Below are 25479 nucleotides of genomic sequence, written 5' to 3'. Positions count from 1 at the left end.
TTGAGTGTAGATTGATTGGGGAAAATGGCAGTTGTATCCATGTACACTTAAATCTACAACACATTAAAATGTGCAAAAAGTGAAGGTTCTGAATATTTTCTGAAGCCACTGAATAATGGTGTACTTGAAAAAAAGTTCTGCCTCAAAACCTTAAAAACATGATGAGATCTATACAAAAGCGCACTTCTCGTATTCCATGTTCATCCTCTTCAGCAGACCATCTCTATTTTTGCCAACTTCTGAAAACCACTTATCTTGGGCACTGAGGCATTTACACATTTTATCTGTTTATTATTTGTGATTCCATCTGCATAAGCTCTGTTTCCATGGCAACAGAAGAAATAGGACTAGCAACTGATGATTACGGGGGATATTTAGATTCAGGCTGCAGTGATGCATATTAACTTTAAATCTCTGATAAGACAGTGAGCAGAATACGAGCATAAATCCAAAGCATGGTGAGCTAACTGAATGAGCCAACCTGCTGATGGACAACTGTCTGGTCTCTACTATCTTCCTTCCCACCAGGAAGCAGGGACTTCAGCAGCTTGGGTACGGCCTTCACTGGAGGGAGATGAGTAAAGCTTGAATACACTGATAGAGAGGATGGAGGAAAAAATAGAATGGAGAAAAGAAGAGGATGAAGTTACAGGAGCAGAATTGGAGAAAACAATGGCAGAAGAAAGAAGGAAAGCAGAAAAAAGATTAAGTTTTTGAGGCAGGAAAGAGAGATTGAGAAATGTGTTAGCAAAGAAGATAACAAGTGCCAAATTAAGATTCAGAGTAAAAGCACAGATACAGTTGGCTACAGTCAAAAGTATCAGAAAGTATGGCTAATGACACCAAAGGCAGCAAAAAAGAGAAAGATGATTCAAAGCCACAGAAGGAATCCAATAGAAGATAAAGGTTTTATCAGTCGTACCTGTTTCTGGGTTCAGGTTCTGGGATATGGAACTAGGTAGTGTGTGTCTGAATGGAAGAGGCACCACAGAAAGGTCCTGGTGGCTGTCCCCCTGCACACACATGATGGAAAAATACAGGATAACATGCATGAAGCTGAAAGGGGCATTTCAGTAATCTGTGACCTTTAGCAGCCTACCCTGTTGGTTGTAGAAAGAATTGCAAGAACACTGACAGACATCCTCTGCAGCAGTTACTACCTTTATGTTTTTCATAATTTAGCCACTACTTTTTGCTAAATATGTACACTGAGCATTTATTTACTGGTAGTCATCTATTTCAACTTTTTATTCATTACTTTAAGCTATTTTAACCATTTATCACCTACTTTTAGATATATATTTCAACCAGTTATCCATTACTTGCAGCTAAGTTTTTCACACATTTTTACTTTTACCTATTTAAATCACTTATCACCTACTTTTAGCTTTATATTTCAACCAATTACCCATTAATTTTAACTTACTTTATCAACCACCTATCTACCTATATAACAGAGGCATAAACCCCCCCTTATTTTTGTTACCCCCCTCATATCATTGGCTATTGCGATGCACAGCTTAACTACTAAAGGTGTCTTTGCGGGGCCAAATTGCTTGTAAATGCAGGTGATATATTATGTGTTATTTTTTGTATATGTCTAAAAGCCATGGGCAGTTCAGCTGAAGTGTAATACTCCCTTCTCAGACTGTTTTGAGTGTTTTTAGACTGGAAAGGTAAAACTCTCCAGGATTTCACAATAAAAGAAGCAAACAGTAAAAAAAAGCAATAATAATAATAATAATAAAAACAAATTATGTAGTGGTTTTTTTTCTTTTTACCCAATTTTTTCCTGTAACCCCCTATAGCTTGGCTTTTTATTTATCTAATTATTTATGTAATTCTTGTTTTTAAATGTTTGTTTTGCCTTTTGGTTTTTTTAACCTGTCTTTTCTATTTTATTTTTTATGTCACTTTTCATCTAATTTTTTTGATTTCACTTCTGTTTTTTTGATGTGCACTAGTCTCCAATTACTGTTTATATTTGGACTGTTATGGTGCCATACACATGCTAATTTCTTGCTTAAAAAAAAGCAATCTATATTAATGCTGGACATAGTTAATGCATCATTTAAGCATGAGTATTTTACTTGTTTAAGTCGTTTTTTTATATAGTATTGATGCAGTCTTGCAAATGAGTAAAAAGAAATGCCATAAACAGAAAAAATTCAGTGTAAGGCTATTGGAAATAATAAATAAATAGATATTAATAAGAAGATTAATAGATATGATAAGCGTCTCACATTGAAGTCATTGAGCTGATGAGAAGAGGAGTGAGATCGAGAGTGCTGGCTGTCAGCTGGTTAGGGGGTTAGAGGTTTAGAGCCAATGTGTTAGTGAGACAGGTTAACAGTAGTGAGACAAGTTAACAACAGTAAGACAAGTTAATAGCTGGAGAAGGAGCCATGTCAAGAAACAATACCTGAGCCCCAGAATACAAACAAGCCTCAGGTAAGTTTATGTATTTTGTGGTTAACATTATACAACACCAAGACTGGTGTTGTATGAAACCCTGTTTCCTCATCAATTTGTGTTTCCTCTTACTCCTACCTGTAACCACGATGAGTAGTTTTCTGCAATGCTTAACCTCAAGCCAACCTAACCTTTCCCCAAGCAGTTATCTCTGTGATGCCTAAACATAACCTTAACTTAGACCTAACCTTAAACCTGGAGGACAACAGCACAAGAAAAAATATTTGAAGGTAAGGGAAACAGACCTCAATATACAGTATGTTGGGTGGACAGCAGCTCAGCTCCAGAAAATGTTGAGTGATTGTAAGAAACTTTTCATTTTTCTTAGCATCAACATTTTGTGAGCATTTTTTTTTTTTAATTTTCAGAATTATTGAAAGACAAATCAGTTTCATGATATAGAAAGGTCTGAAAGGACAGTCAAACGCTGAAAATATAATAAACATTTCATATCCTGTTATGGTTTACAATGTCTTAGTTAACTGACCCATTTGGTGCTTTTGGTTTTCTGTCTGACCACATGCCACCTCATTTGGTTATCTTGACAATATCACTACCTTTGAATAGGTCACAACCACCCTATGTGAAAACAACCCTAAATTAACCTTTTAATGTTTAGAGTAATATCATTAGAATATAAATCAAACTTGAACTCTCTTACCCGGTTGATGTTTGGAGAGCTAAGGCAGTGTCTGGGAGGTTTCCCTCTGACTGCCAGCTGTTCCCTCACAGCCACCTCCTACACACACACCAACAAATGTGTTTTGTGAGGATTTTTAATTGTATGATTTATGGAAAGATTGTCACTTTGTGTTTTTATTCAGATGCTTTGTATTATGTGGATTAATTATCTCTATTTGTTTCTTTTTTGGCAGGACTGGAAAAAAATATCCCCGCACTGGGTCTTGATGACATTTTCCAAACTGCATAAAGAGCGGAAAAGACATTGAGGATTTAATGTGCTCATGCTTCAGAGAAATATCATTTAAGGGAACACAGTTTAATTAGTGACTTGTCAGACATTTAGGTATTGTAAATGAGCTAAATGATGATGAATATAAAATGATTTATCAAAACATCTAAGAAAAATATTTCCTGACCTGTCTGAGACGGTCCAGAGTGAGGATGTTCTCCACAGCCAAGATGCTACGGAGATATTTCTCTATGGCCGCCTCACTGTCAACTGACTGGTCGTCCTCAGCACTGGCAGCCAGCCTGGCCAACATCTCCCTGTCCTCTGGACCATGGATGTCCTATGAGAACAGGGATATAGAATATAAGGGCCAGAGTACTTATCTGCTCAATGCCAAGTCTAGATTCACCCTGATTTGGATTTCAGTTATGCCAAGGACTATTACATTTTACCGCTTATCATATGACCACTTACCTAAATATTTAGCGTCCCTCAGAAAATGTTGAAAAATTGTAAAGGTTTTATTACACATCTTCTAAAAACCACTCTTATGAAATCACTGCAGTTAGCATCTATGGCCTGCACTGTAGCAGAAATATAATTATGGCAAAATAAACTACTACAGTGTCCTGGCATCCAGCCTCTCTCCAGCAGACATTTTGAAAGCAAAAGGTAAAGCTCTGGTCTCTTATTTAGAAAACAAAGACCTAAGGACGTGGCACATCAGAGTTAATTATTCAACAATTCTGCGCAGTAAGGAAAGCTAAAAACCTACTGTACATTCTTAAATTTGCTTGTGTTAAAATCATTCAGTTTCACACTGTTTTGGCACCATCAATCCCCTCTGACCATTTGCATATCCCCTAAGTAAAATAACTGCTGCACAAAAATAGTATCTGTGGTTGACGTTCATTTTTACCATTCTAGAGTTTTGATATTGCTACAAAAAGAAGTCATCAGAATTATGGTGACAGATTTAAAAGAAATATGAAACAAATATGTATTGCAGTTTATTTGTAGAATTATTGTAAGCTTATTATAGACAGTATACATGTCAGTTTGACCTGACTGTAATATCTTATTAACATCTTGATATTCATTATCTTTCATCTGGGAGAAGGCTGACAACAGCAATAATGGAATAAAGATATGGCCATCATCCCTGTCACTTAATGACTCAGCACACCATTGTGGATTGATGTCGCAAGAGTTTAATGAATAAGGTCAATAGAGTGGGCTTGCTCAATATGCTCAATGTATGAAAACGATCATTTTTAGATCAATTTAATTTTATATAATCATCAAATTCTGACACGACTATAATAATTTTACATGACATGACAATCTGTTTACCAATCAGACAAGTTGTAGTATGTTCTTTTTTTCTATGATTAGTCATTTTGCATTTTCTGCTATTCTTCTGGTTTTTGGATGAATGTGCAGTTGCGGACAAATCTTGGTATGATTATTCATTAATTTGTCCAATGAAAAAACTTTCATTTTAAAAATTTTTCTTTCTTACAAATTACTTTGTGGTCCAGTTCTTACCCCTGGGATGTTAGAGATGATTTCAAATGTGACTCCACAGCCAGGAATGGTGCTGCGCTGAGACATCCTCTTCAGCAGACTCTGGGCAAAACCCTGCCACACAAAGCCACAACATTTTTTCATATCTACTAATCTTATCAGGGGATGTGTGATTATGAAAAGGAGAAAGCAAACGTCATTCAAACATGTCAGCTTGGTCCTATCCATCATGTCTCTGGGTCACCCACCTGTCTCCCAACGATGTTGACGCAGATGCGTTTCCTGAGGACCAGCTGCATGTGGGCTGGGTGGCTCAGCTGAACCACTGTGCGGACTGTCAGGTAGACCCTCTGATCAGCTGACGCCACACGGCTCAGCTGGGGGCACTCGTGGACCGTCGCATCCCAGGAAGCCTCCACCTCCACCTGGACCACATTGAGAAGCATGGAAAATGAATGGCCTTAAAAATTCCCTCCACCCTGTATCTAGTAGATCAGGTATCTGCAGTCTCACTTGGGATTTGCTGTAGAAACCTGAGAGACAAGATACAAGAGAGGAAAACTTAGAAATACACACTCTGCATTAAAGTCTCCTTACCTCTCGATCATAGTGTTTAACAATATGAAGGTCAAAGAAGTCGTCGTCATCCTCCTGACTGAGTAACGCGTCCAGCCCCCCAGCCAATGGGGCTGAAAGACTGGACTGGAAATCATCAGCTGGAGGGAAAAGAAAGACAGAAAGTGAGTGGGTTCATTAGTCAAAAGAACAGAAGATTTTGCTGAATTGGGACTACAAAAGACAGTGAGAAAAAAATACCACTGAGATCCAAGAACAGGACAGGAATGTATGTTTCCATTCCAGGGACAGGAATCCTATGGAGAAACAGCACCATCATTGCACTGAATAAACACCTAGTCCATGATACAGAGGGGCTGACAGCTCCCTCAGCTTATCCAGAGTGGCACAGTTACCAAATAGCTGTCCTTGAGCCACAGCAAGCATTTAATATCCAACTAAGTGGATCTGAAGATTTGAAGATAGTGGGCATATTTGATAAAATGTTTTCAAGGTTTTGTCTAAACTTAACTTTTACCTAAAGTTGTTAATAATTGCCTGTCAACCATTTAGCTGTAATTTGAGCAGTTATATAAGAGAACAAAGACCAAGGCCCAGCTGGGTATAGGACTAAATGGGATATTAATGTAGTTGCAGTTTGCAGATTCTGTTGATAGACAGAACCAGCTTACAAAATCATTGTGTAAAAAGGTAAATTGCCAAGTTGCCGACTGTAGGGTTTTGCCTGGGATCTTCCTGGAAATTAAAATTTAATAATTTGTGTAATAATCCTACTCTTTTCCAACACACACGTTTCTGCTGGTGCTCCAGGGATGCCACTGCCAGGTGATGGTACCAGAACAGCGTTTCGTTCTTCTGTGAGAGTCAGACGACACTCCAGCAGCTGGGACTCTCTTTCAACGTCATCCTCTGACTTATCTACAATATATGCACATAGTGGTGAAGAAACAAAAAAACAATGAATACTTAAAAAAAAAACAACATAATTGCAACTTCTCCTACTCTTAAATGTGCACTGAAGAAGGCAATCAGGTATTACATATAAACATTTTACTATTTTTCTTCCATACTTATTAATAATTAATTTAAAAAAAATTATTATCATTTATTGACATTTATTGAACTTCATCTGTGATTATATGACCATATTGTGTTACAAAGTTTTGTTGTCCAAATTAATGATTCCACACAAAATGTAACCAAAAAAAACCAAAATGATTTATTCAGATTTGTTTTTTTCGTGAAAAGTTTAATCTGATATTATATGTTATAACACAGTATATCATTATACTGGTATTGGACAGTTTACAACTATTATACATTATCTTTTTTTTAAATTTCTAGTTTTGAACACGTCACATCCCACCATATCAACAGCAGAGAAATAATGATGATGACATTAATGATGTGATATTTGTTCAACCATATCCCCTCCCAAGCCCCCATCCATATAGTATATCTCTTACTGTACTGTAACTACCTACTATTTGTAACAACCTGGAGCTATGACCCTTGCAAACTCACAACTAAGTGACAGAGTCAGTGCTGAACCGTAAATAATTACTAATAGCACAGACAGCATACATCCACACAGGTGTACTGTTGGAAGTACTGACAATTTGCTTAATTTTGACTTTGTAACAATGCTGATTTGACCTGTAAATCACTTCCAGTTGGTTATGACAATGGAATCAAGAAAAGCAGTACTTGTGCTGCAAAACTGTACACTGGCAAATACATTTTAATAAAGGAATACGAGATGGTAAAATTAAATTCATTTTTCAAAGCTTAATTATACTGAGCAATGGAAGGAAATGATATGTTACCATATAAAGTGGATACTGACTAGAAAACAGATGACTGGAAATGTTGCTGCTATCGTTTGTGTTTCCATATCATAGTTGTGTTCACAAATGCTTAATTTTTTTCTGGCTGAATGTGTTTTATAGCTTTACCTGGTTTGGAAACTATTTTCTGTAGCTGCTGGTCCAAATACTCCTGCCTCTGAGTAAGCGTGACCAGCCACTGTTCCCTCATCCTCTCCAGGTCTACCTCCTACACACGCACTCACAAAGTCAGAGATACCATCACATCAGTTGTACAGAGCCAGAAGTTTTTCTTTTACTGTTCACACAAGAGAAACATTTCTAAAGTTCAGCCACTTGCCCATTATGCTGTTTTTTTTTACTGGTAATCTACTTACTTGATAACTGTCCATTTCTTCATCCCCACCCTGAAATTTAAATTGAAAGAAAAACTGTTAACGTCACAGTCAAAAAACACAAAACGTTGATAAAAACTGTGCTATTTAATTCAGAAAGGGGTGTCTGAGAAAAGGTGGCATGCACAAAAAAACCCAACATCATCCTCGCACACACAAAGTATGCATGAAAACCAAAGATCTAGGTAATTTAGTAAAATTAAATTCCTCATCTGACAAATTTCTGACATATATTAATGTAACAGACTTCTTCTCTCCTCACCCATTGCGATTCACTGCCTCTGGAGAGACATGTCTGTCGGACCTTGATGTCTCCGATGGACACAGAGAGGATGGAAGCAGTAATGAGGGGCATGGTGCCTGAGTCAGGCACCGGACGCACCTCTACCTGGACCCGACGGGACTGACCCTGGAGGTACAGATTTACATTTAATTTATTTACATAAAATGTATCCTCAGTTGTAATTAATTCTTCTGTTCATGTAGTCAGGATAATAATAAAAAGTCACCTCCAATCAGAATTCCTATTCAAATGAATAAACCATATATACATATAGAAGATAATAGTATTAAAATTTACAGACAAACAAAGACTCACGATACCTGTCTAAGCTGGAAGATTCCTCCAGTGCGTATGTCTTTGGCAGGAAGAACCTCTACAGCTGTGAACTCTCCAGCCTCATTCAGCTCCATTAGCTGCACCCACAACTCCAGTCGACGGGTCACCTCACTCCACCTGCAGGTATAGCCAGGAAACAAAACCATTGGATCTGAGTTAAACACAACATTAACATATACCTCCATTATTTATGTTATAATACATTTTATGGTAATCAGTTTTTTAGGCACTGATGTTTTTGTGAGGTAGGCATTTGGACAATTTCACCATTCATGTGTAACCACTGGAAAGTGGGTCATTTACTCTGATGCTTTACTGTATGTTAACACTTACACATCACCATGTTGAGAGATAATACGTGACTAAACTCATCTAAAGTAAGATTAAGTGTGGCTCCTCTGTGGTTTAGAGATTAAGTCACTGACCATAAACCACAACATCCCTAGTTTGAGTCCAGCTGGGGACCTTTGTTGCATCTCTCTCCTTCTTTCATTTTTTCAATACTCTATCCCGGCAGTATCTAATAAAGGCATAAAATTGCCAAAACATAATTTTAAAAAGTAAGATGCCAAACTTTAAAGTGGAAAATCAATCATTATAGCTGTAGTAACCAAGGTTTATTTTTGACACTATTTTTAATTTTGAAAAAAAATTTTGTGTAGCAGTACAGCAAAATTGCTATGTCCTTTCTGCTCTCTATATACTAATTCCAAGCATGTTTTGAGTATATAATACATTCACACCGATGGATGCTACTGTTCCATAATGCCAAATACTAAACAGTTTTTACTCGCATTTTTGATTTTTCAAACTTGAAATCAGCCCAATAGATGTCTGTCATTCATGTTGGTACAAAACAAACAGTACATTATTTTTTGACAAAGTAATTGACAAAAGAATAAACTATGCAATATAGTACGTAATGGATACAGTACTTCCAATTTCTGCACAAGATAAACATTTATGATAACAAGGCAACAAGGCAACAAGTATATTGTAAAAAGCATCAAGTGACAGAAGGACAATCTCACTAAAACTGTTTCTTTTAGTTTATATACATTCAAGGTTTTAGACAGGCTAGAATATCAGCACTGAACATCAAGAAATATTCTGTCTTAAAACAGCTCATCTTAGCCATGCATCACAAATATTCAGACTGTAGTTACACTGTGCACTGTCCTTGTGTATAAATGTTTCTTTTTCCTTTTCTGAGTCCTTCAGCCATAGTGAGTTGACTTATATACTTCTAAAATAAGTGTGTGTACGTGGTGCTTTTGGATTAATTTTGGTGAGTGTTTGTGATACTGTACCTCTCTCTGAGGGATCTGGTCTTGGCTTGAATTACCCCGAGGTCCCAGAGTGCCAGGTTTCTGCGGTGGTTGGCCTGTTTGTGGCCATACACTTCAATGGCCACAGCCCCCTCAGCCAAAAACTCCACAAAGTCATCTGACACTGGCACAGACAACTCCTACATTGATATAAAAATATGACAGGAATTTATATTTTCTTGTCTCAGCACTGCTGTTTTATCATTTTATTTATTTATATTTACCATGAAGAGTGTTTACCTTGACACTGTCAAAGACCACAGTGCACTGAGGGTCTCTAGAGGCAGATGATGAGCTGGACGGCGTCACCTCTGGAGCAATGAACACAGGCTCCTCCTGCCCCCAGAAGTGGTACTGGCAGAAGACAAAGTTGGACAGGTGGCGAGGAAGACCAGTGGCCTGGAGGATTTTCATCTGAGAGAGAAGAGGAGGAAATACACTCAATTACACAGAAGTAGACAAATACCACAATTTTTACATCCGCCAAGGAGGTTATATGATCACTCGTGTCTGTATGTTGTCAGTAGGTTTGTTTATTTGTCAGCAGGATTACGCAAAAACTACCGAACCAATTTACACCTGATTTGACCTCTAAAGCGTGGTGTATGTTGTTTGACATTGGCCTTGGTGGAGGTCGGCGCTCTACTGCACGCATTTTCTAGCTCCATTACTTTTTCAGTTGGTTTGAATCTCAGAGTCCAAGGTAACAGGCTTTTTGGACAGGTTTCAAACTAGAACCTCAACTGTAAATTGTATCTTACAGTTTTAAGTGCCTAACAAGGTTGCTTTAAAAGTGTAGTGGCAGGAGTCTGTAAAACGTTTTGTTTGGCTCTCTCAAGTAAGAATTTTTAAAAGTGCCTTAGGTCAATATGTAAGAATTCATAGCAAAAACCTCATGACTTTGTTTTTATTTCATTTCATCATAAGAAAACAGAAGCAATAGATAACCATGATATAAAGTTAATCCAGAGTTAATTAAAGTTAGCACATTAAACAGTAGAGTGAGCTGGAGAAAGTCAAGATAGAGAGGAGACAACAATATGTCTGCCTGCCAGATCCATTATTAATCTGAAACTATTGTTCCATTGGCAATACCTTAAAATGAAGTTACACTCACTGATACAATACCGAATGGCTACAGAATGTAAAATTAAGATTTATATCTCAGTGAAAGGGAATATATGATTGAGATTATCAGGCAAGGCTTTTCTGAATATCTTCCTAGATTTGACTCATTTATACGTAATTTACATGATAATCTTCCTTGTTAATGAAGCTACATGTGCATGTTCTCACCACACAGTCCAGTTTATGTTCCTGTGGGTCTCCGTCTGTGTTGCTCAGCTGAGTGTCAGACTGTCCTGGAACCTCTTCCTCAGAGCCCTCTGTACCCTGCCACACCTCCATGTGCAGCCGACCTGCCACCTGTCATACATACAAACAAACACACACGGCTGGAGTCTCGTTTCAACAAGTCACTTTGGCAGGAAGCCAGCATGGATCATGTCACAAAATTTCTGATTACCACTGATATGATTAGTTTATTTGATTATTCAAAACAGACAGAAAACTCCTTCCAGTTTTCTAATCTAATGTTTTTAGACATATCAAGTAGAAAATATACCATGCATTTGCTGATTACAACTTTAAAAAATGTAAATATTTGCTTGCTTGGTAGCTCTGCTTGCTTTTCTCCCCTTTTATTGGTTATCTAAAAACATCATTTGGGGCTCTTTGGGCATTTGTCATTACATTCGTTTTTGTAAACTTAAACCTACATTAATAGAAGTTTGGGTCACTTCTGGCTCAGTTATGTTCTCCCAATTTCTTTACTTAAAATCTTTTTAAAACCTGCATTAAATAATTTTTGTCATATCGGAGACAGCAGAAACAACCTGTAAACACAACACAGACATTTTGGCACCTTCTAAGTTGATACAGAGAATATGATGCAAGAACAGTTGCTTATTTACACAAAAGGCAGACATGGGGGGCAATATTAGCATCCATTTGGAGTCATGTTACCGGTCACCATATGACTGTAAGTCCAATATTCACTCTGCTTTCAACTTTTACACAACTCCTTTGGGAAATTTCTGGCTAAGCTGCTTAATGCTCCACTATGTTCAGCAGCTAATTGGTAATTTTGTGCTGTTTGGGACTGGGAAGTTAGTGCACACTAGGTTTAATACAGCATTTTCGCTGAAAAAAAGCTCCCTGCTGCAGTCAATAACAAGGCTGATGAGAGTGCTGAGACAAAACCAAAACAATATAGCTGCGAGCTGTACAACCAAAAAAAGCTGAGCTGAAAGATGCTAAAACACTCGTAGAGCTATGGGGAACTGCAGAGACAGTTGATAATTCTCTGTGTTTGTCACTGCGAGTGACAACTTTCATATTAAAACAGTAATTTTTTCCATTTTTTAATATAAAATATTGACTTGTTCAGCTTTTATCATCAAAACAACTGTTAGATTTGTCAAAAAAATAAATTGTTATCTGTAGCCCTACGTGATTCAAAAGAACAGGTATACTTAAGCAAACAAGCAAGCATAGCAGGCTAGAAGGAGTGTTATACAATACAGAACTCTGAAATCTGTTTGTGTATCTTTAACTGAGTTTAACAGCAGCCTATCCATTAGACACACTGGGCTCCTACCTCTCCCTTCTGGTTGATGATGGGCACTGCATATTGTAGCTTGATGTTGTAGAACAGGGAGGCCAGGAAAACATTGGCCACACCGATCAGACTGTGATTCTCCTGCTCATCAAAGAACGGGTCGGCACGTTTGAAATAGGACCGCATCACCTTGATTAGGAAAAAAGAAGAGAATTAAGAATGGTGTGAGACTAATGAATCAACCTCTTGTTTTAGATCAGGTTCCTCTGGAACTCCTCCGTATGGATTCTGAGCCAAAAAATCAATCTGGACCTTTTGATGTCTATCTTAATTTATTTTTCTTTAAAAATCTGAGTTAACGTTGTTTTACCGGCATTTCCTTGCTTTACTCTGCCTATTTTACATCCCTGCTATTTAGCATTTAATCAATAAATTCTGACAGATATCAACTGCTATCTGACAACTGACATCAGATATAAACTGACATCTCTGTATAATTACAGAGGTGATAAACAGACAGACAGTCTCTACATATTAATCATATGTAATGAATTAATCTCATATCTATCTGTGTGTCAAGCAGGTTCTCATCTCTCTTCACTCACAGGGTTGTCTTCATCAAAGTCCTTCCACTCTTGGTAGAGCTCCCTCATGTCCACCAGCCTGTTCTCCATCTTCTCCAGAGCCCAAATCTGCTTCCCTTTACCTTTACGACGGACCTGAATCGCTGGCTCACTCAGCACCACATCACGCTATGAAGAGAGAGAGGGAGAAAAAAAAAATGCATTAATTCATTTCTGTTGACCTCAAACACGTTATCATCTACTGTGTGCCAGAAAGCGAAATGTGTTCTCCTAAACTGAGACGCAGTCATAAATACAGTGTCTACCTTCCTGTTTGCGTCCAGGTTAGTTGCAGGTATCTGAAGAGTGACCAGGTACTCAGTTCTCTTGTAAAGTTCCTCTGCAATGAAGCTGGCCTCCTGAGCCAGCAGGTTGGCTCGAACTATCTGCTCCCTCAGACGCCGCAAGCTGCGAGTTATCATCGCCTCTCTGCACCACAAACAGACACAAACTTACAAGTTTTAAAAAGCATCTTGAAATCCTTCTTTCAAAGACCAAAGTGCTCAAGAGGAATAATATCTCACCTGTCTTCACTCCACCGTCGCATGCCTTTGGTGGAGCTAGGTGATGTTACAGCAGCAGCACTGACCGTGAGACCTGATGCATCCAGGAGGTGGGAGGGTTTCTCAGGGGTAAGTCTCTGGCGGAGCTGCTGCAGCTCCTGCTCATACATCTGCCTCTGCCGCTCCAGGGCGCAGCGCTTCTCCTCCTCGTGCTGCCTCTCCAGGGTTTGTAACACTGACTGTAAGGGGTCTGAAGAGGAGGAGGAAGAGGCGCCAGAGGACAGATGGATGGAGAGAGCAAGAGGAGGGAAGAGAGGAGGAGCGAGTGTTAAGAAGTTTCTATCTTATCAAATGAAAATTAGCATCTATAGTTTAACTGCAGGGCCCAGCTTTCTACGTTCATGCATGCTGGTAGTACAACTCATGTTTAACAGCTTCACTGAGAAGGATGGGAAGGCTGAAAGCATTCATCATCCTAAAATGAAAATTCTCTCATTGTTTAATCACCCCAAAATAAAATGAAACCCCTTCACAGGACTGCACCCACTGTGGGTCCAAAAGTCCAGTATTTACCTCATTATATCTAATTTGGCAAGCATTGTTCTCTGATAAAGCACTGCCTTCTTTACTCAAACTAGAACATTGTGGAAGATGTAGGGGATTACAGGCTAAATATTGAACTTGTGGACCCCACACTGGAATTATTTGGGGTCTAAATATTTAGATTATACTACTACTAAAAGTACAGTCAAATACAGTACAACACACAAAATTAAAGTAATTCCCATTACTGTAGCCTCAGCTGTACTTTAGTGCTAATTAGCAAATGTTAACATGCTAACACGGTTAACTATGATGGTGAACATGGTCAGTATTATAGCTAGCATTGGCAGTGTGTGTATGTTAGCTTGTTCATGTTAGCATTTAGCTCAAAGCACCATTACATCTAAGAACAGCCTCACAGAGCTGCTAGTATGGCTGTAGACTCCTAGCCTTGTTTAGACACAATTGTGAGTCCTTTTCAAAGATTTACATCATCTGTCATAAGGTTAGGGAACTCAAAGTATTGACAGACTGACTAACACATTGTTGGTTTTAGTATTTTCATAGAATTTGCTGATAGCAGTTATCATTAAATAATTTATGAGAATGCTGACAGAATTTTGCTGTCCATGACCACTATCTGTGACAAGTCCCCAAGACGGACATGATGTAGACGGCTGAGGAGGGCAGAAAAACATTAGTTGGACACACTCTTTTGAAAGATTTCCATCCCCATTTAACTATTTTTAGAATAGGCAAACCAAATCTAAACATTTACAATATTTAGCATCTATGCCATCTGTGGTCTGGCCTGTGAACAGAGTTTAAAATGGTACAAAGAACTAGTTTACATTTGCATAGACAGACAATCTGACCAAAATAGATTCAAATTGAATTTAAAAAAAAGAGTACGGAATGTCTTCTCTGTGTACACATTTTTATAGCTCATAGCAACCTTTTTTTCTCTTAATCTCCTATGTTACAACCCAATCAGTGTAAACACATGCAACTGTGTAAAAATAATAAATAATGTCACTTTATTAAGCACCACTGCCAAACTAAAAACATGCCCTTGGTTTAATGACTGTACCATAATAAAAAATAATACATTTAAAATACATTTACAATAAAACACATTTATCCTGTTTCTTAATAGAGTCCACCTTGTTCACTGTTCAGTCTGACTCACCATTGCTGCCCATGCCTTTCATCATGACCTCGGCCTGGGCCAACTCGTAACTGAAGCTCAGCTCACTTGACACATCGCTGGATGCTTCAAATTCCACCTCCAACCGGTCGGTGCTCAAGCTGGTCTTCATTACAGCACTGCCGTCCTCATCCTCACCCCCTGCATGGATCATATGCCTGGGCAAGTTGATCCTGTGTGAGTGCATGAGTGGTGGTCGTTTATTGATGTATGTGATGAAGAGTGAGTGAGAGAGAGAGGAAGACCCATACAGTGAAATATAGGAAGAGACACAATGAAGAGTTTGTTACCACATGTAAATAAATGCCATCAACACACGTTTGTATGAGAAATAAAACACTAGACAAATTCAAACTCAACACACTGCAGATGAAACAGACCTGAAGAAGTGGTTGTTACCCCACAGAATTCTGTCACCATGATGAAGCTGGACTGGACTGGTGACTGCAGCACCATTCACACATGTTCTACAGAGGGGAAAAACCAGGAATTATACAACATGAGACAACTATTTCAGACGATAGCAAATTATACTATATACATTGTACATTTCAAAAATATAATTAACAAAACTGAAAAACAGTTTGATTGTTTTAAAGCAAGTTGACAATTTATTTCTTTGTAATTTCTGTTGTTAAATACATAAATATACTTAAATATACATAATACATAAATATACTATATGTTTTGCCATCCTGCCTGTACTGAACATCACAAAAAGCAGGAGTGTGTGTGTTGCTGTAACCTAATCACAACTGAAATCTGAATCTTATTTTTCGTGCTCATTCAAATTGTTCCCAATGAAATCTGACATTGGCTGCTTGGTCAGATATTTTGTCTTTTTTTTTTAACTTTCTTCAGTTTGATAGTTTCTGGTTTAAAAAATAATTTTGACCATTTTAGACTATTTTGTTGAGGCCCAAGTTCTTGTATGGATGCTTGTGTCTAAACCATGTTTAACATTTGAGAAATTGGGCCCTTTTTCTTTGTTCTTTTGGCTTCTTTCAATGACATTATTCCTCAAAGTAAATATCCTTTATCCATCTGTACTGAAACTCAGGTATCTTATTTCATTAATATAAAAAAAATTTGAAACGATACCCTGCCCTCCCGATTGATCTAAAATTCTATGACTCTGTCTCTCAGTGATTTTCTGTTATCTAAAAAACTGTTTCTACCCTGTGTGAGAAAAAGGTCTTGAGAGATAAATGGTCTGGTGGAGAAAAGCATGTGAAGTATATGTTGGTCACTACAGGGGACTCCTTTCATATTATAAGTAGTCATTGGATCCATTGTCAATATTACATATACATGTAGACCCCTTGGTTTTAAAGACTCCTCTAAAATTTTTGAGTCCATCCAGTGCTATCCTGTAAGATCCCTGCTGTTGCTAAATGAATTATTTTCACTATCTAGTGTTTGCCGCTGTGAGTATTTCTCAGTGCTGACTGGAGCATGTAACAGTCTGTCATATCTATTAAAAACTATGAGGAAGCAAAATAATGGCGTAAAGCGAGGTCGTCTTTGACATCACAGCCTGTGTAACCATGAAGCAAACAGGAATTTCAGAATTATTTCCTCGGGTTGGCTACACACCGAGCATTGCAGTGAGGAGTGAGCACCACACCATTGTTTTCAGTGATGTCGATGACGCAGTGCTGAGTTTGGATGGCCATCCCACACAACTGGATGTCCTGTGAGTTGGCTGAGCCCACGTTTGTGTGCTCCTGGGAATGAGACACAGAGAGGAGATGGCCACTGAGAGGACGTTTGCACCAGTGTATTTTCAATGGAAAGAATGTGTCCATATATGTATCTATACTGTACACAGTAAAGAGCACTGGACTGTATGTGTGTGTGTCCAGTACCTTCAGGTAGTAGACCAGTAGCTCGTTGAGAGCAGGGTCAGCATTAAGGTTGACAAGGAAACACTTGTCATCTACCACTCTGATTCCAGAAGTCTGCAGAGAAATTCCCAGGCTCTCTAGCTGCCTCTGACGTTCCTATAGGGAAACACATATTCCATATCTAATACAAGAACTCTGAACCGAAATCTCCCTACTGAAAAAAACCCTGAATGAATTGAGTTAAAGCTGAAGTCACATTAAATTAAGAAAGAAAGAATCAACTGACAATGCCAATCTCCTCAGTTTGGTTAAATGTGTCTGTTTGCACTTCTCTGAGTGCAAAAAATTGACAAAAAAGTTAATGAAGTTCTGTTTAAGTATAAGAAGAATAAGACAAACTTTTTTTTTTTTTAACTACTAATTTACAGAGAGTGAGAGAGAGAGAGTGCGTGTGTGTATGTTTGTGTTACCTGTGCAACAGCCTCAGTCTTCCTGAGTTTCTCCTCCCAGGTTACTGTCATTTCTTGGATCAGTTTCTCTGATTCCTCCAGCCGTTCCTTCAGCTCTGGTGCTTTCATAGACTGAGAATAACAGAAACTGCATTATACTCTGTGTTATTGTGTTATTCACAATATTCAATATTCACCATATTTTTTTACAGGCTGAACCAAGTTAAAGTGATCTGAACCTCAGCCTCTGTGAGCTGCTCTCTCAGTTTCTCCACTTCCTCCCGCAGCTCTCGGATGATCCTGGCATTGGGGTCTTCGTTGACCACAGCGTGGTTGATGATGTTCTTTGCCCTGTCGGCGTAACGCAGGGTAGACAGCGTCTCACCGTAATTGTCCGCTGCTGGGCTGATGGTGGCAACCATGGCTGTGCGGCTGTTCCCTCCCAAGCTGTCCTGCAGGTATAAACACAGCTTTAACCTCAGTGGCAAACCCAAACCTCTGAATGGACAAAAATGTCAGATAAACTTCAGACTCCTTTGATTGAAATTAACAAAATCCATTGGTTTGATTTAGAGAAACAATTACTAAATTACTAAATATTTTTTTAGTTTTTTAACTAATTAAAAGCTTGAAGCTGGCAAAAGGAGCCTTTTTCTCTCTGAGCAGAACTAATGAAAATAAGCACAGCTTTGAAACTTTATGGGGGAAATAACAAAAAGCACACCTGATAATGAATTACTCAAAGTCCAGTGTCTATAGATTCAAAAAAAATAATAATAATTTTGTACCTCTACCCTGTTATGTGTTATGGGCATACAGTGCAGGAACTGGTTATTGTATTGTGAAAAAAGGACCTTTAATTCCTTAAAATATTTGAGTACTGTCCAGTTTGGGAAATATGGTGAAGGTAATGAGGAAAACAGAAGAACGCAAATTGATCACTGATACAACAACAAGGTGAAGATACACAGAATACATTCTCCTGTGGTGGTATCTGTAATAACAAGGTCTGTTATTTTCTCCGTGTACCTTGAGCAGCCAGGTGAGCACAGAGTCTCTGTATGGAACAAACTTGCTCTTGTTCTTCCTTGCTCCATGGTCAGCCAAGGCAGAGATAACTAAACCTAGAGTACTCAGAGACCTGGAGAAAGAGACACAGGAGAGTAAAGAGTTGATGCAGGGAAGAATTATGGGTACAGAATGTAACAGAGAAGAACAAAAATGCCAGAGACCAAAACTCATCAAGGCAATCTTGGCCTGAAAAGGCTGATAACATTTAATATACAGTACAAATATATGAAACAATCTTTTATTTTGTGATGGTCATAATTGGGGGAAATAGCCTATTGTCAACACTGAGTTCAGCAAGGTTCCAAAAAGACAAAAACCAATGACCATTGTAAAACCACTGACTCAAAAATTAAGAATCTAAACCAATCAAAATCAGAAGTGAATGCAGACAGTAAAAAAAACAAATCCCAGCTATTAATACAATTTTGGAGGTATACTGCTCAGCAGCTTAATTTAGGTACAGAAAATAAACTCGGGGTTATAAGTCTTCATTGTTGTGGTGTTTGGTTATTTTCTGTTGACTTACTTATTGATGTTGCTCCCTTCTTTCAGTCTTTCCCCTGCTGCTCCGGTCTTTGCTGCCCGTTCACTGCCTGCCAGATCCACCAGACTCAGCTTGCTTACCTTCTCTCCACTCGTCTGAAGCAAATAAGCAGAAACACATAGACATAAACATATTCATGAAATTAAAATTTACTTCTAAAATCCCTCAATCCATCTTTTCCAGTCTAGGTATAGTAGAACTTTATCAAACGCCAGCTGCAATTTTGATTATTCATAGATCACCAATTACCAATTTATCTTCACATTTATGGAGCACTGTTGTGGAAAAATTGATTTACTGATTTACTATTAAATTTAAGTTAAATTTAATAGTAAAAAAAATTTAAATTAAATTTAATCTCATCTAGATTAAATCTAATCTAAAATATTATTACAACTATCTAACGTATAATTTAATTTAAGGTCAACTTAATAAAACCCAACTTAATAAAATTAAATGATTAAGAAAAAACAATAAGATAATATCTAGTTGAACACAGACAGCAAAACTGGAGACTACAACAAACATAATGCTGTAACATTTAGTTGCCAGATCATTCAGTTATCCACCAAGCAAACTGCCAAAGATGGTTTGTTTTCAGCTTCTCAAATGTGAGCATTTGCTACTTTTAACTGTTTTATATAAGTATAAATTAAATAGCTGTGGGTTTTGGACTGTTGGTCACACAAAACAAGCAATTTGAAGACTTGGGCTCTGGGAAATTGTGATGGAAATGTATCGCCATTTTAATTAAATTAATGTTTGACAGTAGACATCTAATGTACAACATTTTTTACTTAAATCTTTACTCACAAAAGATTTGCACCATTAAATAATAATAGTAACCAAAAAAAGTTCACGTCTTCCATCATTCATGCAATCCTGTTAATTCATTTGTCGCTCTGTTCTATAATTTCAAATTTTCGTCCAGTTGTGCCTCTTCATCTCAAGATATGCATGACTTTCGCCATTAAGGTTTTTTCAGCAATGACTAGCCATTGGTTCTTTGGCTAGAACTGGCCAATAGATAAAGCACTGTACAAGCCTTAGGGACCTTACAGCATATCCTAGTTTTTATTGTGACACTTTACATAACATTTTCCAAAACACAATTTTTTTTTCCCAAAAAATATGGAGCAATCTATGTTACTGCATGTCTTTGTAATTTTTTACTTTTCACTTGAATGTAAAAAAAAGAAACAAATCAGAACATCTGGGAGAATTCTCTCAATATCCGTGAATTGTTAGGTTTATGGTGTATCTTTCATATGTTTTGAGAAGTGCTATGTGAAATCTCAACAGAAATCTCTACCAAAGCTACCAGTTTTTTTTTAATGTATTTATTTGAGTGTTTATCATAGTGATCAATCCTTTATATAATGCCAAAATTATTCTTAGTAAAAATATAATTAGTAAAATGATTGTTATGATTTTTTTCGGTCAATAGTTGATGATTATGTGTATGCATGAGCATGTGTGCTTCTTGCCCCAGACTGTAGGTCCATGAGTGTGTGTGTGAGGATGATGTTGAACACAGCATGTGATCTGCTGCTCTCTTCATTCATGTTTGTGGCTGCCACTGTGCGAGATTTATTTCCCTCTGACATCAGAGATTCAACGTCCTGTTGGAGACAGAGACAACACTAACAAATACATCTAGTCCGTATTCATCCTTATGAAATCAATTTTTCTCCATTGGCAACCCAATGAAATGAAAGCAAAAGAAAACAGATCAAAAACTAGATATAGTTCATAAAGAAGTTTGCAAGAACGCGGCACAGTACCTTGTAGCTGGCCACAGCCAGGCGGGACAGGCCATCAACATAAGGCCCCAAAACTTTGTGCTCTCTCACTCTCAGCGCTTGTCGACTTCTACAGAGAGAGGAAGACGTTTACAAATCCTTTATCCTTCAATCCTACTCTGTTAAACTCAATTACAAAAGTGAGAAATTAAACTGTGTTCCTCCCTACCTGGATAAGCAAATCAAATAATGCAGCTAGTTTTCAGATGTAGATTTAGCCATTTAATATGTTGAAGAAAAGACTCACAGCCCTGTACACTTCAAACAGGATATGGATATACTGTAATCTCATCCACACATCCACACAACTACCATACATTCTTTAAAAAAACTGGGCATTGTAACTAAGGAACAGTTTGCACTTATTCAAGTGAGAGCAACTCATTTTATTCATCAGACATTGAATGAAATTGCTGGCGAGGCATTCTAACATCTCTGTTTGAGAAGTTGTTTTTTAGCAGACCAAAGCTTGAATGAGGAATTTCCTCCTGCTGATATCAAAACATAGCCACAGCAGGCTCCAGAGATTTTACATGCAGGGTCATGCAAATGAAATTTATACGTGATTCCATGTTTTAAAGACAACTAGACAAAAAAAGTTCCTCACCCTTTGGGGTCAAGCAGGTCTCTGACCTTCTCATTGTAAATCTCCATGTAGGAGACCTCCACAGTGAAGCTTTCTCCTTCACAGGCCTCCTGCACAGTCCTGCTGAACAGGGAACTGCAGAGCCGAGGGATCAGACCAGGCTGCTCTGTTGAGCCCATCATGGTGTACGACTTCCCAGAGCCTGGAGACACACAATTACTGTATAGAACTCCAAATATTGAGAAAAAATAAACCAAGCAATGTTAAAATTCCAATTGTAGTCTGTTTTTTTAAGGTTTATTGGGAGACATGCAGGGCACATTTTGTGGGATTTTCAAAAGACAGAGTCATAATGTAATGTTATGGTGCATGAGGAAATACATCGGATTCAGTTTTATTGGCTACGTAAGTCTGTACAGTACAGTATAAAGAATGAAGCTTCAAAAGCATATGAACATAAATTGTTTGTTGGGACCTGATAAATTCTAGGGATTTGGAGCTATGGAAGCAAGTGAGAGATTAAAAAGGCCAAAATATAATTTAATATAGATCTGGAGAGTACTATTAATAATTCTAGGGGAAAAAAATCTGTATGTATGACTATAAATACAAAGATGAACCACAACACTTCCTAAGCTTTCATGCAAATTCATATAAAAAAAAATTAACACTCCAAAACTAAAAAGGAAAAATAAGTGTAATTAAGTAGGTTTCTGGCGGGCTTCATAGCATTCTCAACTTTTATACACTGACAACAAAACATTAGGGATCTACTTCTTTGGGAAAACTAAATCTAATTAGGCAAATATTTGCTTAAGTTCAGTTAATGGGTTTTGCTTCTCCCCTACAACATCAACCTGTAACCCATAGCCTGCATGCTGTGTGTGTGTGTGTGTGTGTGTGTGTGTGTGTGTGTGTGTGTGTGTCTGTGTATGTCTGTGTGTGCGTCTGTGTGTGCGTCTGTGTGTGCGTCTGTGTGTGCGTCTGTGTATCTATTTTTGGCAGTCTACCAAGTCAGTTAAAATGGCAGAAAAAAGAAAAACAAACATCCGATCATTTTTCAGTGCACTGAAATGCCAAGTAAGTAGAAAGACCCCAGTAATATCAAAGGCAATTTGACAACAACTTCATAAGAAACGAATTAAGTGCTTCTTTTGGAAGTGCTTTTAATATTTTAATTAATCTATGCCTCTGTAAAGCACCTTGAATCACCTTGTTTTTATTGTCTTTAAATGCAATTTTAATTTCTTCTTAGTGTCTTATTTTCAATGTATTTCTATGCCTCTGTAAAGCACTTTGAATTGCTTTGTGTCTGAATGGTGCTATATAAATAAACTTGCCTTGCAATGCCTTATGGAAATATTTATCAATGGTATCACAGGCAACACAGAGAACAGCTTGGCACAGAGAGGCAGGGACAATCAGACAAAGGCATAGAGTCAGGTAAGTTTGTTGAGCTTTTGTTTATCAGTGTTATGAAATAAAGACCCCTTCTTATTTAGACTTGTAAAAAAGTAAAAAAAATAAATAAATTTAAAGAAAAAGTCTTGCTATTGTGTTGAAGTATGTTTTGGGTAGGGTCACGGTTGCGAGATTTGAGGGTTAGGGTTAGGGTTACGGTTACTTGTATTTGGACAATGAGAACCTACACTGAAGGGGAAATAAATTTGACCATTTTTGGTTAAATCTCAAGCAATATAATCATGCATTGTAAATACAGCTAAAATTAGGACATAAGAAGTAGGTGTAACTAAACTGTAAAGGGTTTGACTTTTTAACTTAACACAAAAAGACGTTGCACACACTTGAAATGATTTACCTGTAACATTATACTGCTTTAAGTTTAGCTTAGTGTACCTTATAAACTGGTCATTGAGTGTAGTTTCCTTTAGTTGTGATAATAACAGCAGTTTACATAGTGATCTTTAGTAGGATAGATGTTCGCAGGTTTAATGTTACCTGTTTGTCCATAAGCAAAGATGCAGGCGTTGTAGCCCATGAAGGCGTTGTCCAGCAGGCTCTCCCCAAGGCACTGGAATACAACATCCTGACCTGCACAAAAACCAGAAAACAAACACTCCAAGTACATATTTTTACAAGCTGAAATCATAAACTATACTTACAGAATAAGATTTATAGAAACAGAAACACAAAACCACTTTCTCTAGGGTTCTTCACAGATAATTGCATGACTTTCTCTTCTTTCGCTTTCTATGGCTGGCAAGACTCAAAGCTCAGAATAGTCATGGTGGGCATTTTATTTGGATTCAATACATCTGTCATCAGCATCCAAATGATTAATACCCCTCACTCTGTTAAAAACCCCCAGTTATTTTTCTCTACCCCATTACAATACACAGAACCACAGAACTGAACTACATGCTTAACTCTTCATCCTGCCTTCCAAACAATCCCTTTCTTCGAACTCCATAAATAGTTCAGAATATCAGGAAACATTCTTTCAGGAGATATGTTTGAGAAATGACTCACCAAGCAGTGAACTTACACATGAGCTTAAAAACAGAGAGCACCAAATCGAGTCGAGTATGAAACACAGTTCCACTGTGGAAATATACTAACCTGAAAACTTGTCTTTTTGAGATTCATCCATGGACCAAAAACAGTGATCATATGCAAAAACCTGAGGAAAACACACGATAGTATAGTCTGCATTTACACATAAACCCAGAAATACATCATTATTATCTAGAATTGGAATTAAAAAAAAATCAAAATATTTAATGTTAATCAAAGTTTAACTTAACACTTACCTTTGGCTGATTCCTTAGGACAGAGGAGAGAAAAAATTGAAAATGTCAAAGTTAATAATTGGTGTTAAATGACACACTCAACAGTTTTACTGTGACTCTATCACAGCGTTGTGGATGTATATATCTATATATGTATATGTATATGTATATATATACATATACATATATAGATATATACATATACATGAATATGGGGCAGTGGAAAACAACTCTGGAGGCCAACTCAAAGCGAACTGCACAAGTTACCACCAAGTGCGGCATATACCAAGGTGATGCACTATCCCCGCTGCTGCATAGGCCTGTACCCCCTCAGCCAGAACATCTCAAAGAGTGGCTACGGGTACCGGTTCCGAAACGGACCAACCATCAGTCACCTCCTCTACATGGATGACATCAAGCCGTATGCCAGGAATGAGCGAGACATCGACTCACTGATCCACCTCACCAGGATCTACAGCAACAACATCGGAATGTCATTCGGACTAGATAAGTGTGGTCGGATGGTATCGAAGAGAGGGAAGATGATCAGAACGGAGGGGGTTGAATTACCAGAAGGCAGCATTGCAGATGTTCAGGATAGCTACAAATACCTTGGGATCCCGCAGGCAAATGGGAACCTTGAGAACGCCGCAAGGAAGTCTGCCACAGCCAAATACCTAAACAGAGTAAGGCACGTCCTGAAAAGTCGGCTGAATGGGAAGAACAAGATACGGGCCATCAACACATACGCCCTACCAGTCATCAGATACACCGCTGGTATAATAAGCTGGCCAAAGAAGGAGATAGAAGCCACTGATATCAAGACAAGAAAGCTCCTCAAAATGCATGGAGGGTTTCACCCCAAGTCCAGCACCGTGAGACTCTACAGTAAGCGGAACGAGGGAGGCCGAGGACTGGTGAGCATCAGAGCCACTGTCAAAGGCGAAACAACCAACATCCAGGAATATATCAGGAAGATGGCCCCCAAAGATGAAATGCTAAGTGAACACCTCAGGCAGCAGAAACCCGATGATACAGATGAGGAGGAGGAACCATCATGGAGGGACAAGCCCCTACACGGCATGTACCACCGACAGATAGAAGAAGTGGCTGATAAAGAAATCCTACCAGTGGCTGGAAAAGGCTGGACTAAAGGACAGGACAGAAGAACTAATCATGGAAGCACAAGAACAGGCACTCAGTACAAGATCAATAAAGGCGGGGATCTATCACACCAGACAGGACCCCAGGTGCAGACTGTGCACACATATATATATA

General features: G+C 38.1%; 1 protein-coding gene and 1 long non-coding RNA gene across 8 annotated transcripts in view; one reads left to right on the top strand and one right to left on the bottom strand.

Annotated features, from left to right (window-relative positions):
- The window catches only part of LOC120788690 (kinesin-like protein KIF13B), a 43198-nt gene that overhangs the window by 9862 nt on the left and 7857 nt on the right, over window positions 1-25479 (bottom strand). For 3 of the 7 annotated variants that reach the window (XM_040124665.1, XM_040124668.1, XM_040124667.1), the window contains exons 5-38: window positions 24223-24235; window positions 24032-24092; window positions 23411-23503; window positions 21473-21653; window positions 20848-20935; window positions 20551-20685; window positions 19046-19158; window positions 18478-18589; window positions 17688-17900; window positions 17470-17580; window positions 17021-17155; window positions 16749-16879; window positions 15533-15619; window positions 15135-15325; window positions 13424-13652; window positions 13166-13328; window positions 12882-13028; window positions 12316-12465; window positions 10953-11081; window positions 9897-10070; window positions 9639-9796; window positions 8313-8445; window positions 7972-8118; window positions 7692-7721; window positions 7444-7543; window positions 6280-6406; window positions 5729-5784; window positions 5510-5628; window positions 5161-5337; window positions 4934-5026; window positions 3573-3725; window positions 3134-3211; window positions 923-1013; window positions 482-594 (exon numbers count right to left, since the gene is read on the bottom strand). In XM_040124665.1, coding sequence (XP_039980599.1) covers window positions 482-594; window positions 923-1013; window positions 3134-3211; window positions 3573-3725; window positions 4934-5026; window positions 5161-5337; window positions 5510-5628; window positions 5729-5784; window positions 6280-6406; window positions 7444-7543; window positions 7692-7721; window positions 7972-8118; window positions 8313-8445; window positions 9639-9796; window positions 9897-10070; window positions 10953-11081; window positions 12316-12465; window positions 12882-13028; window positions 13166-13328; window positions 13424-13652; window positions 15135-15325; window positions 15533-15619; window positions 16749-16879; window positions 17021-17155; window positions 17470-17580; window positions 17688-17900; window positions 18478-18589; window positions 19046-19158; window positions 20551-20685; window positions 20848-20935; window positions 21473-21653; window positions 23411-23503; window positions 24032-24092; window positions 24223-24235 — 4231 coding nt within the window. Of the gene's footprint in view, window positions 1-481; window positions 595-922; window positions 1014-2243; window positions 2300-3119; window positions 3212-3572; window positions 3726-4933; window positions 5027-5160; window positions 5338-5509; window positions 5629-5728; window positions 5785-6279; window positions 6407-7443; window positions 7544-7691; window positions 7722-7971; window positions 8119-8312; window positions 8446-9638; window positions 9797-9896; window positions 10071-10952; window positions 11082-12315; window positions 12466-12881; window positions 13029-13165; window positions 13329-13423; window positions 13653-15134; window positions 15326-15532; window positions 15620-16748; window positions 16880-17020; window positions 17156-17469; window positions 17581-17687; window positions 17901-18477; window positions 18590-19045; window positions 19159-20550; window positions 20686-20847; window positions 20936-21472; window positions 21654-23410; window positions 23504-24031; window positions 24093-24222; window positions 24236-25479 lie in introns of those variants that run through there. The other 4 variants (XR_005707282.1, XM_040124671.1, XM_040124669.1 and 1 more) reach the window with 4 other exon arrangements.
- LOC120788693 lies at window positions 8391-15186 on the top strand. The gene is made up of 3 exons (XR_005707283.1): window positions 8391-8451; window positions 12884-13531; window positions 15102-15186. It is a non-coding gene; the product is annotated as an uncharacterized LOC120788693 (long non-coding RNA).

Source organism: Xiphias gladius, chromosome 4 (genome assembly GCF_016859285.1).
Source record: "Xiphias gladius isolate SHS-SW01 ecotype Sanya breed wild chromosome 4, ASM1685928v1, whole genome shotgun sequence".
Classification (NCBI taxonomy): domain Eukaryota; kingdom Metazoa; phylum Chordata; class Actinopteri; order Istiophoriformes; family Xiphiidae; genus Xiphias; species Xiphias gladius.
This window is presented reverse-complemented; position numbering and strand designations above follow the sequence as displayed.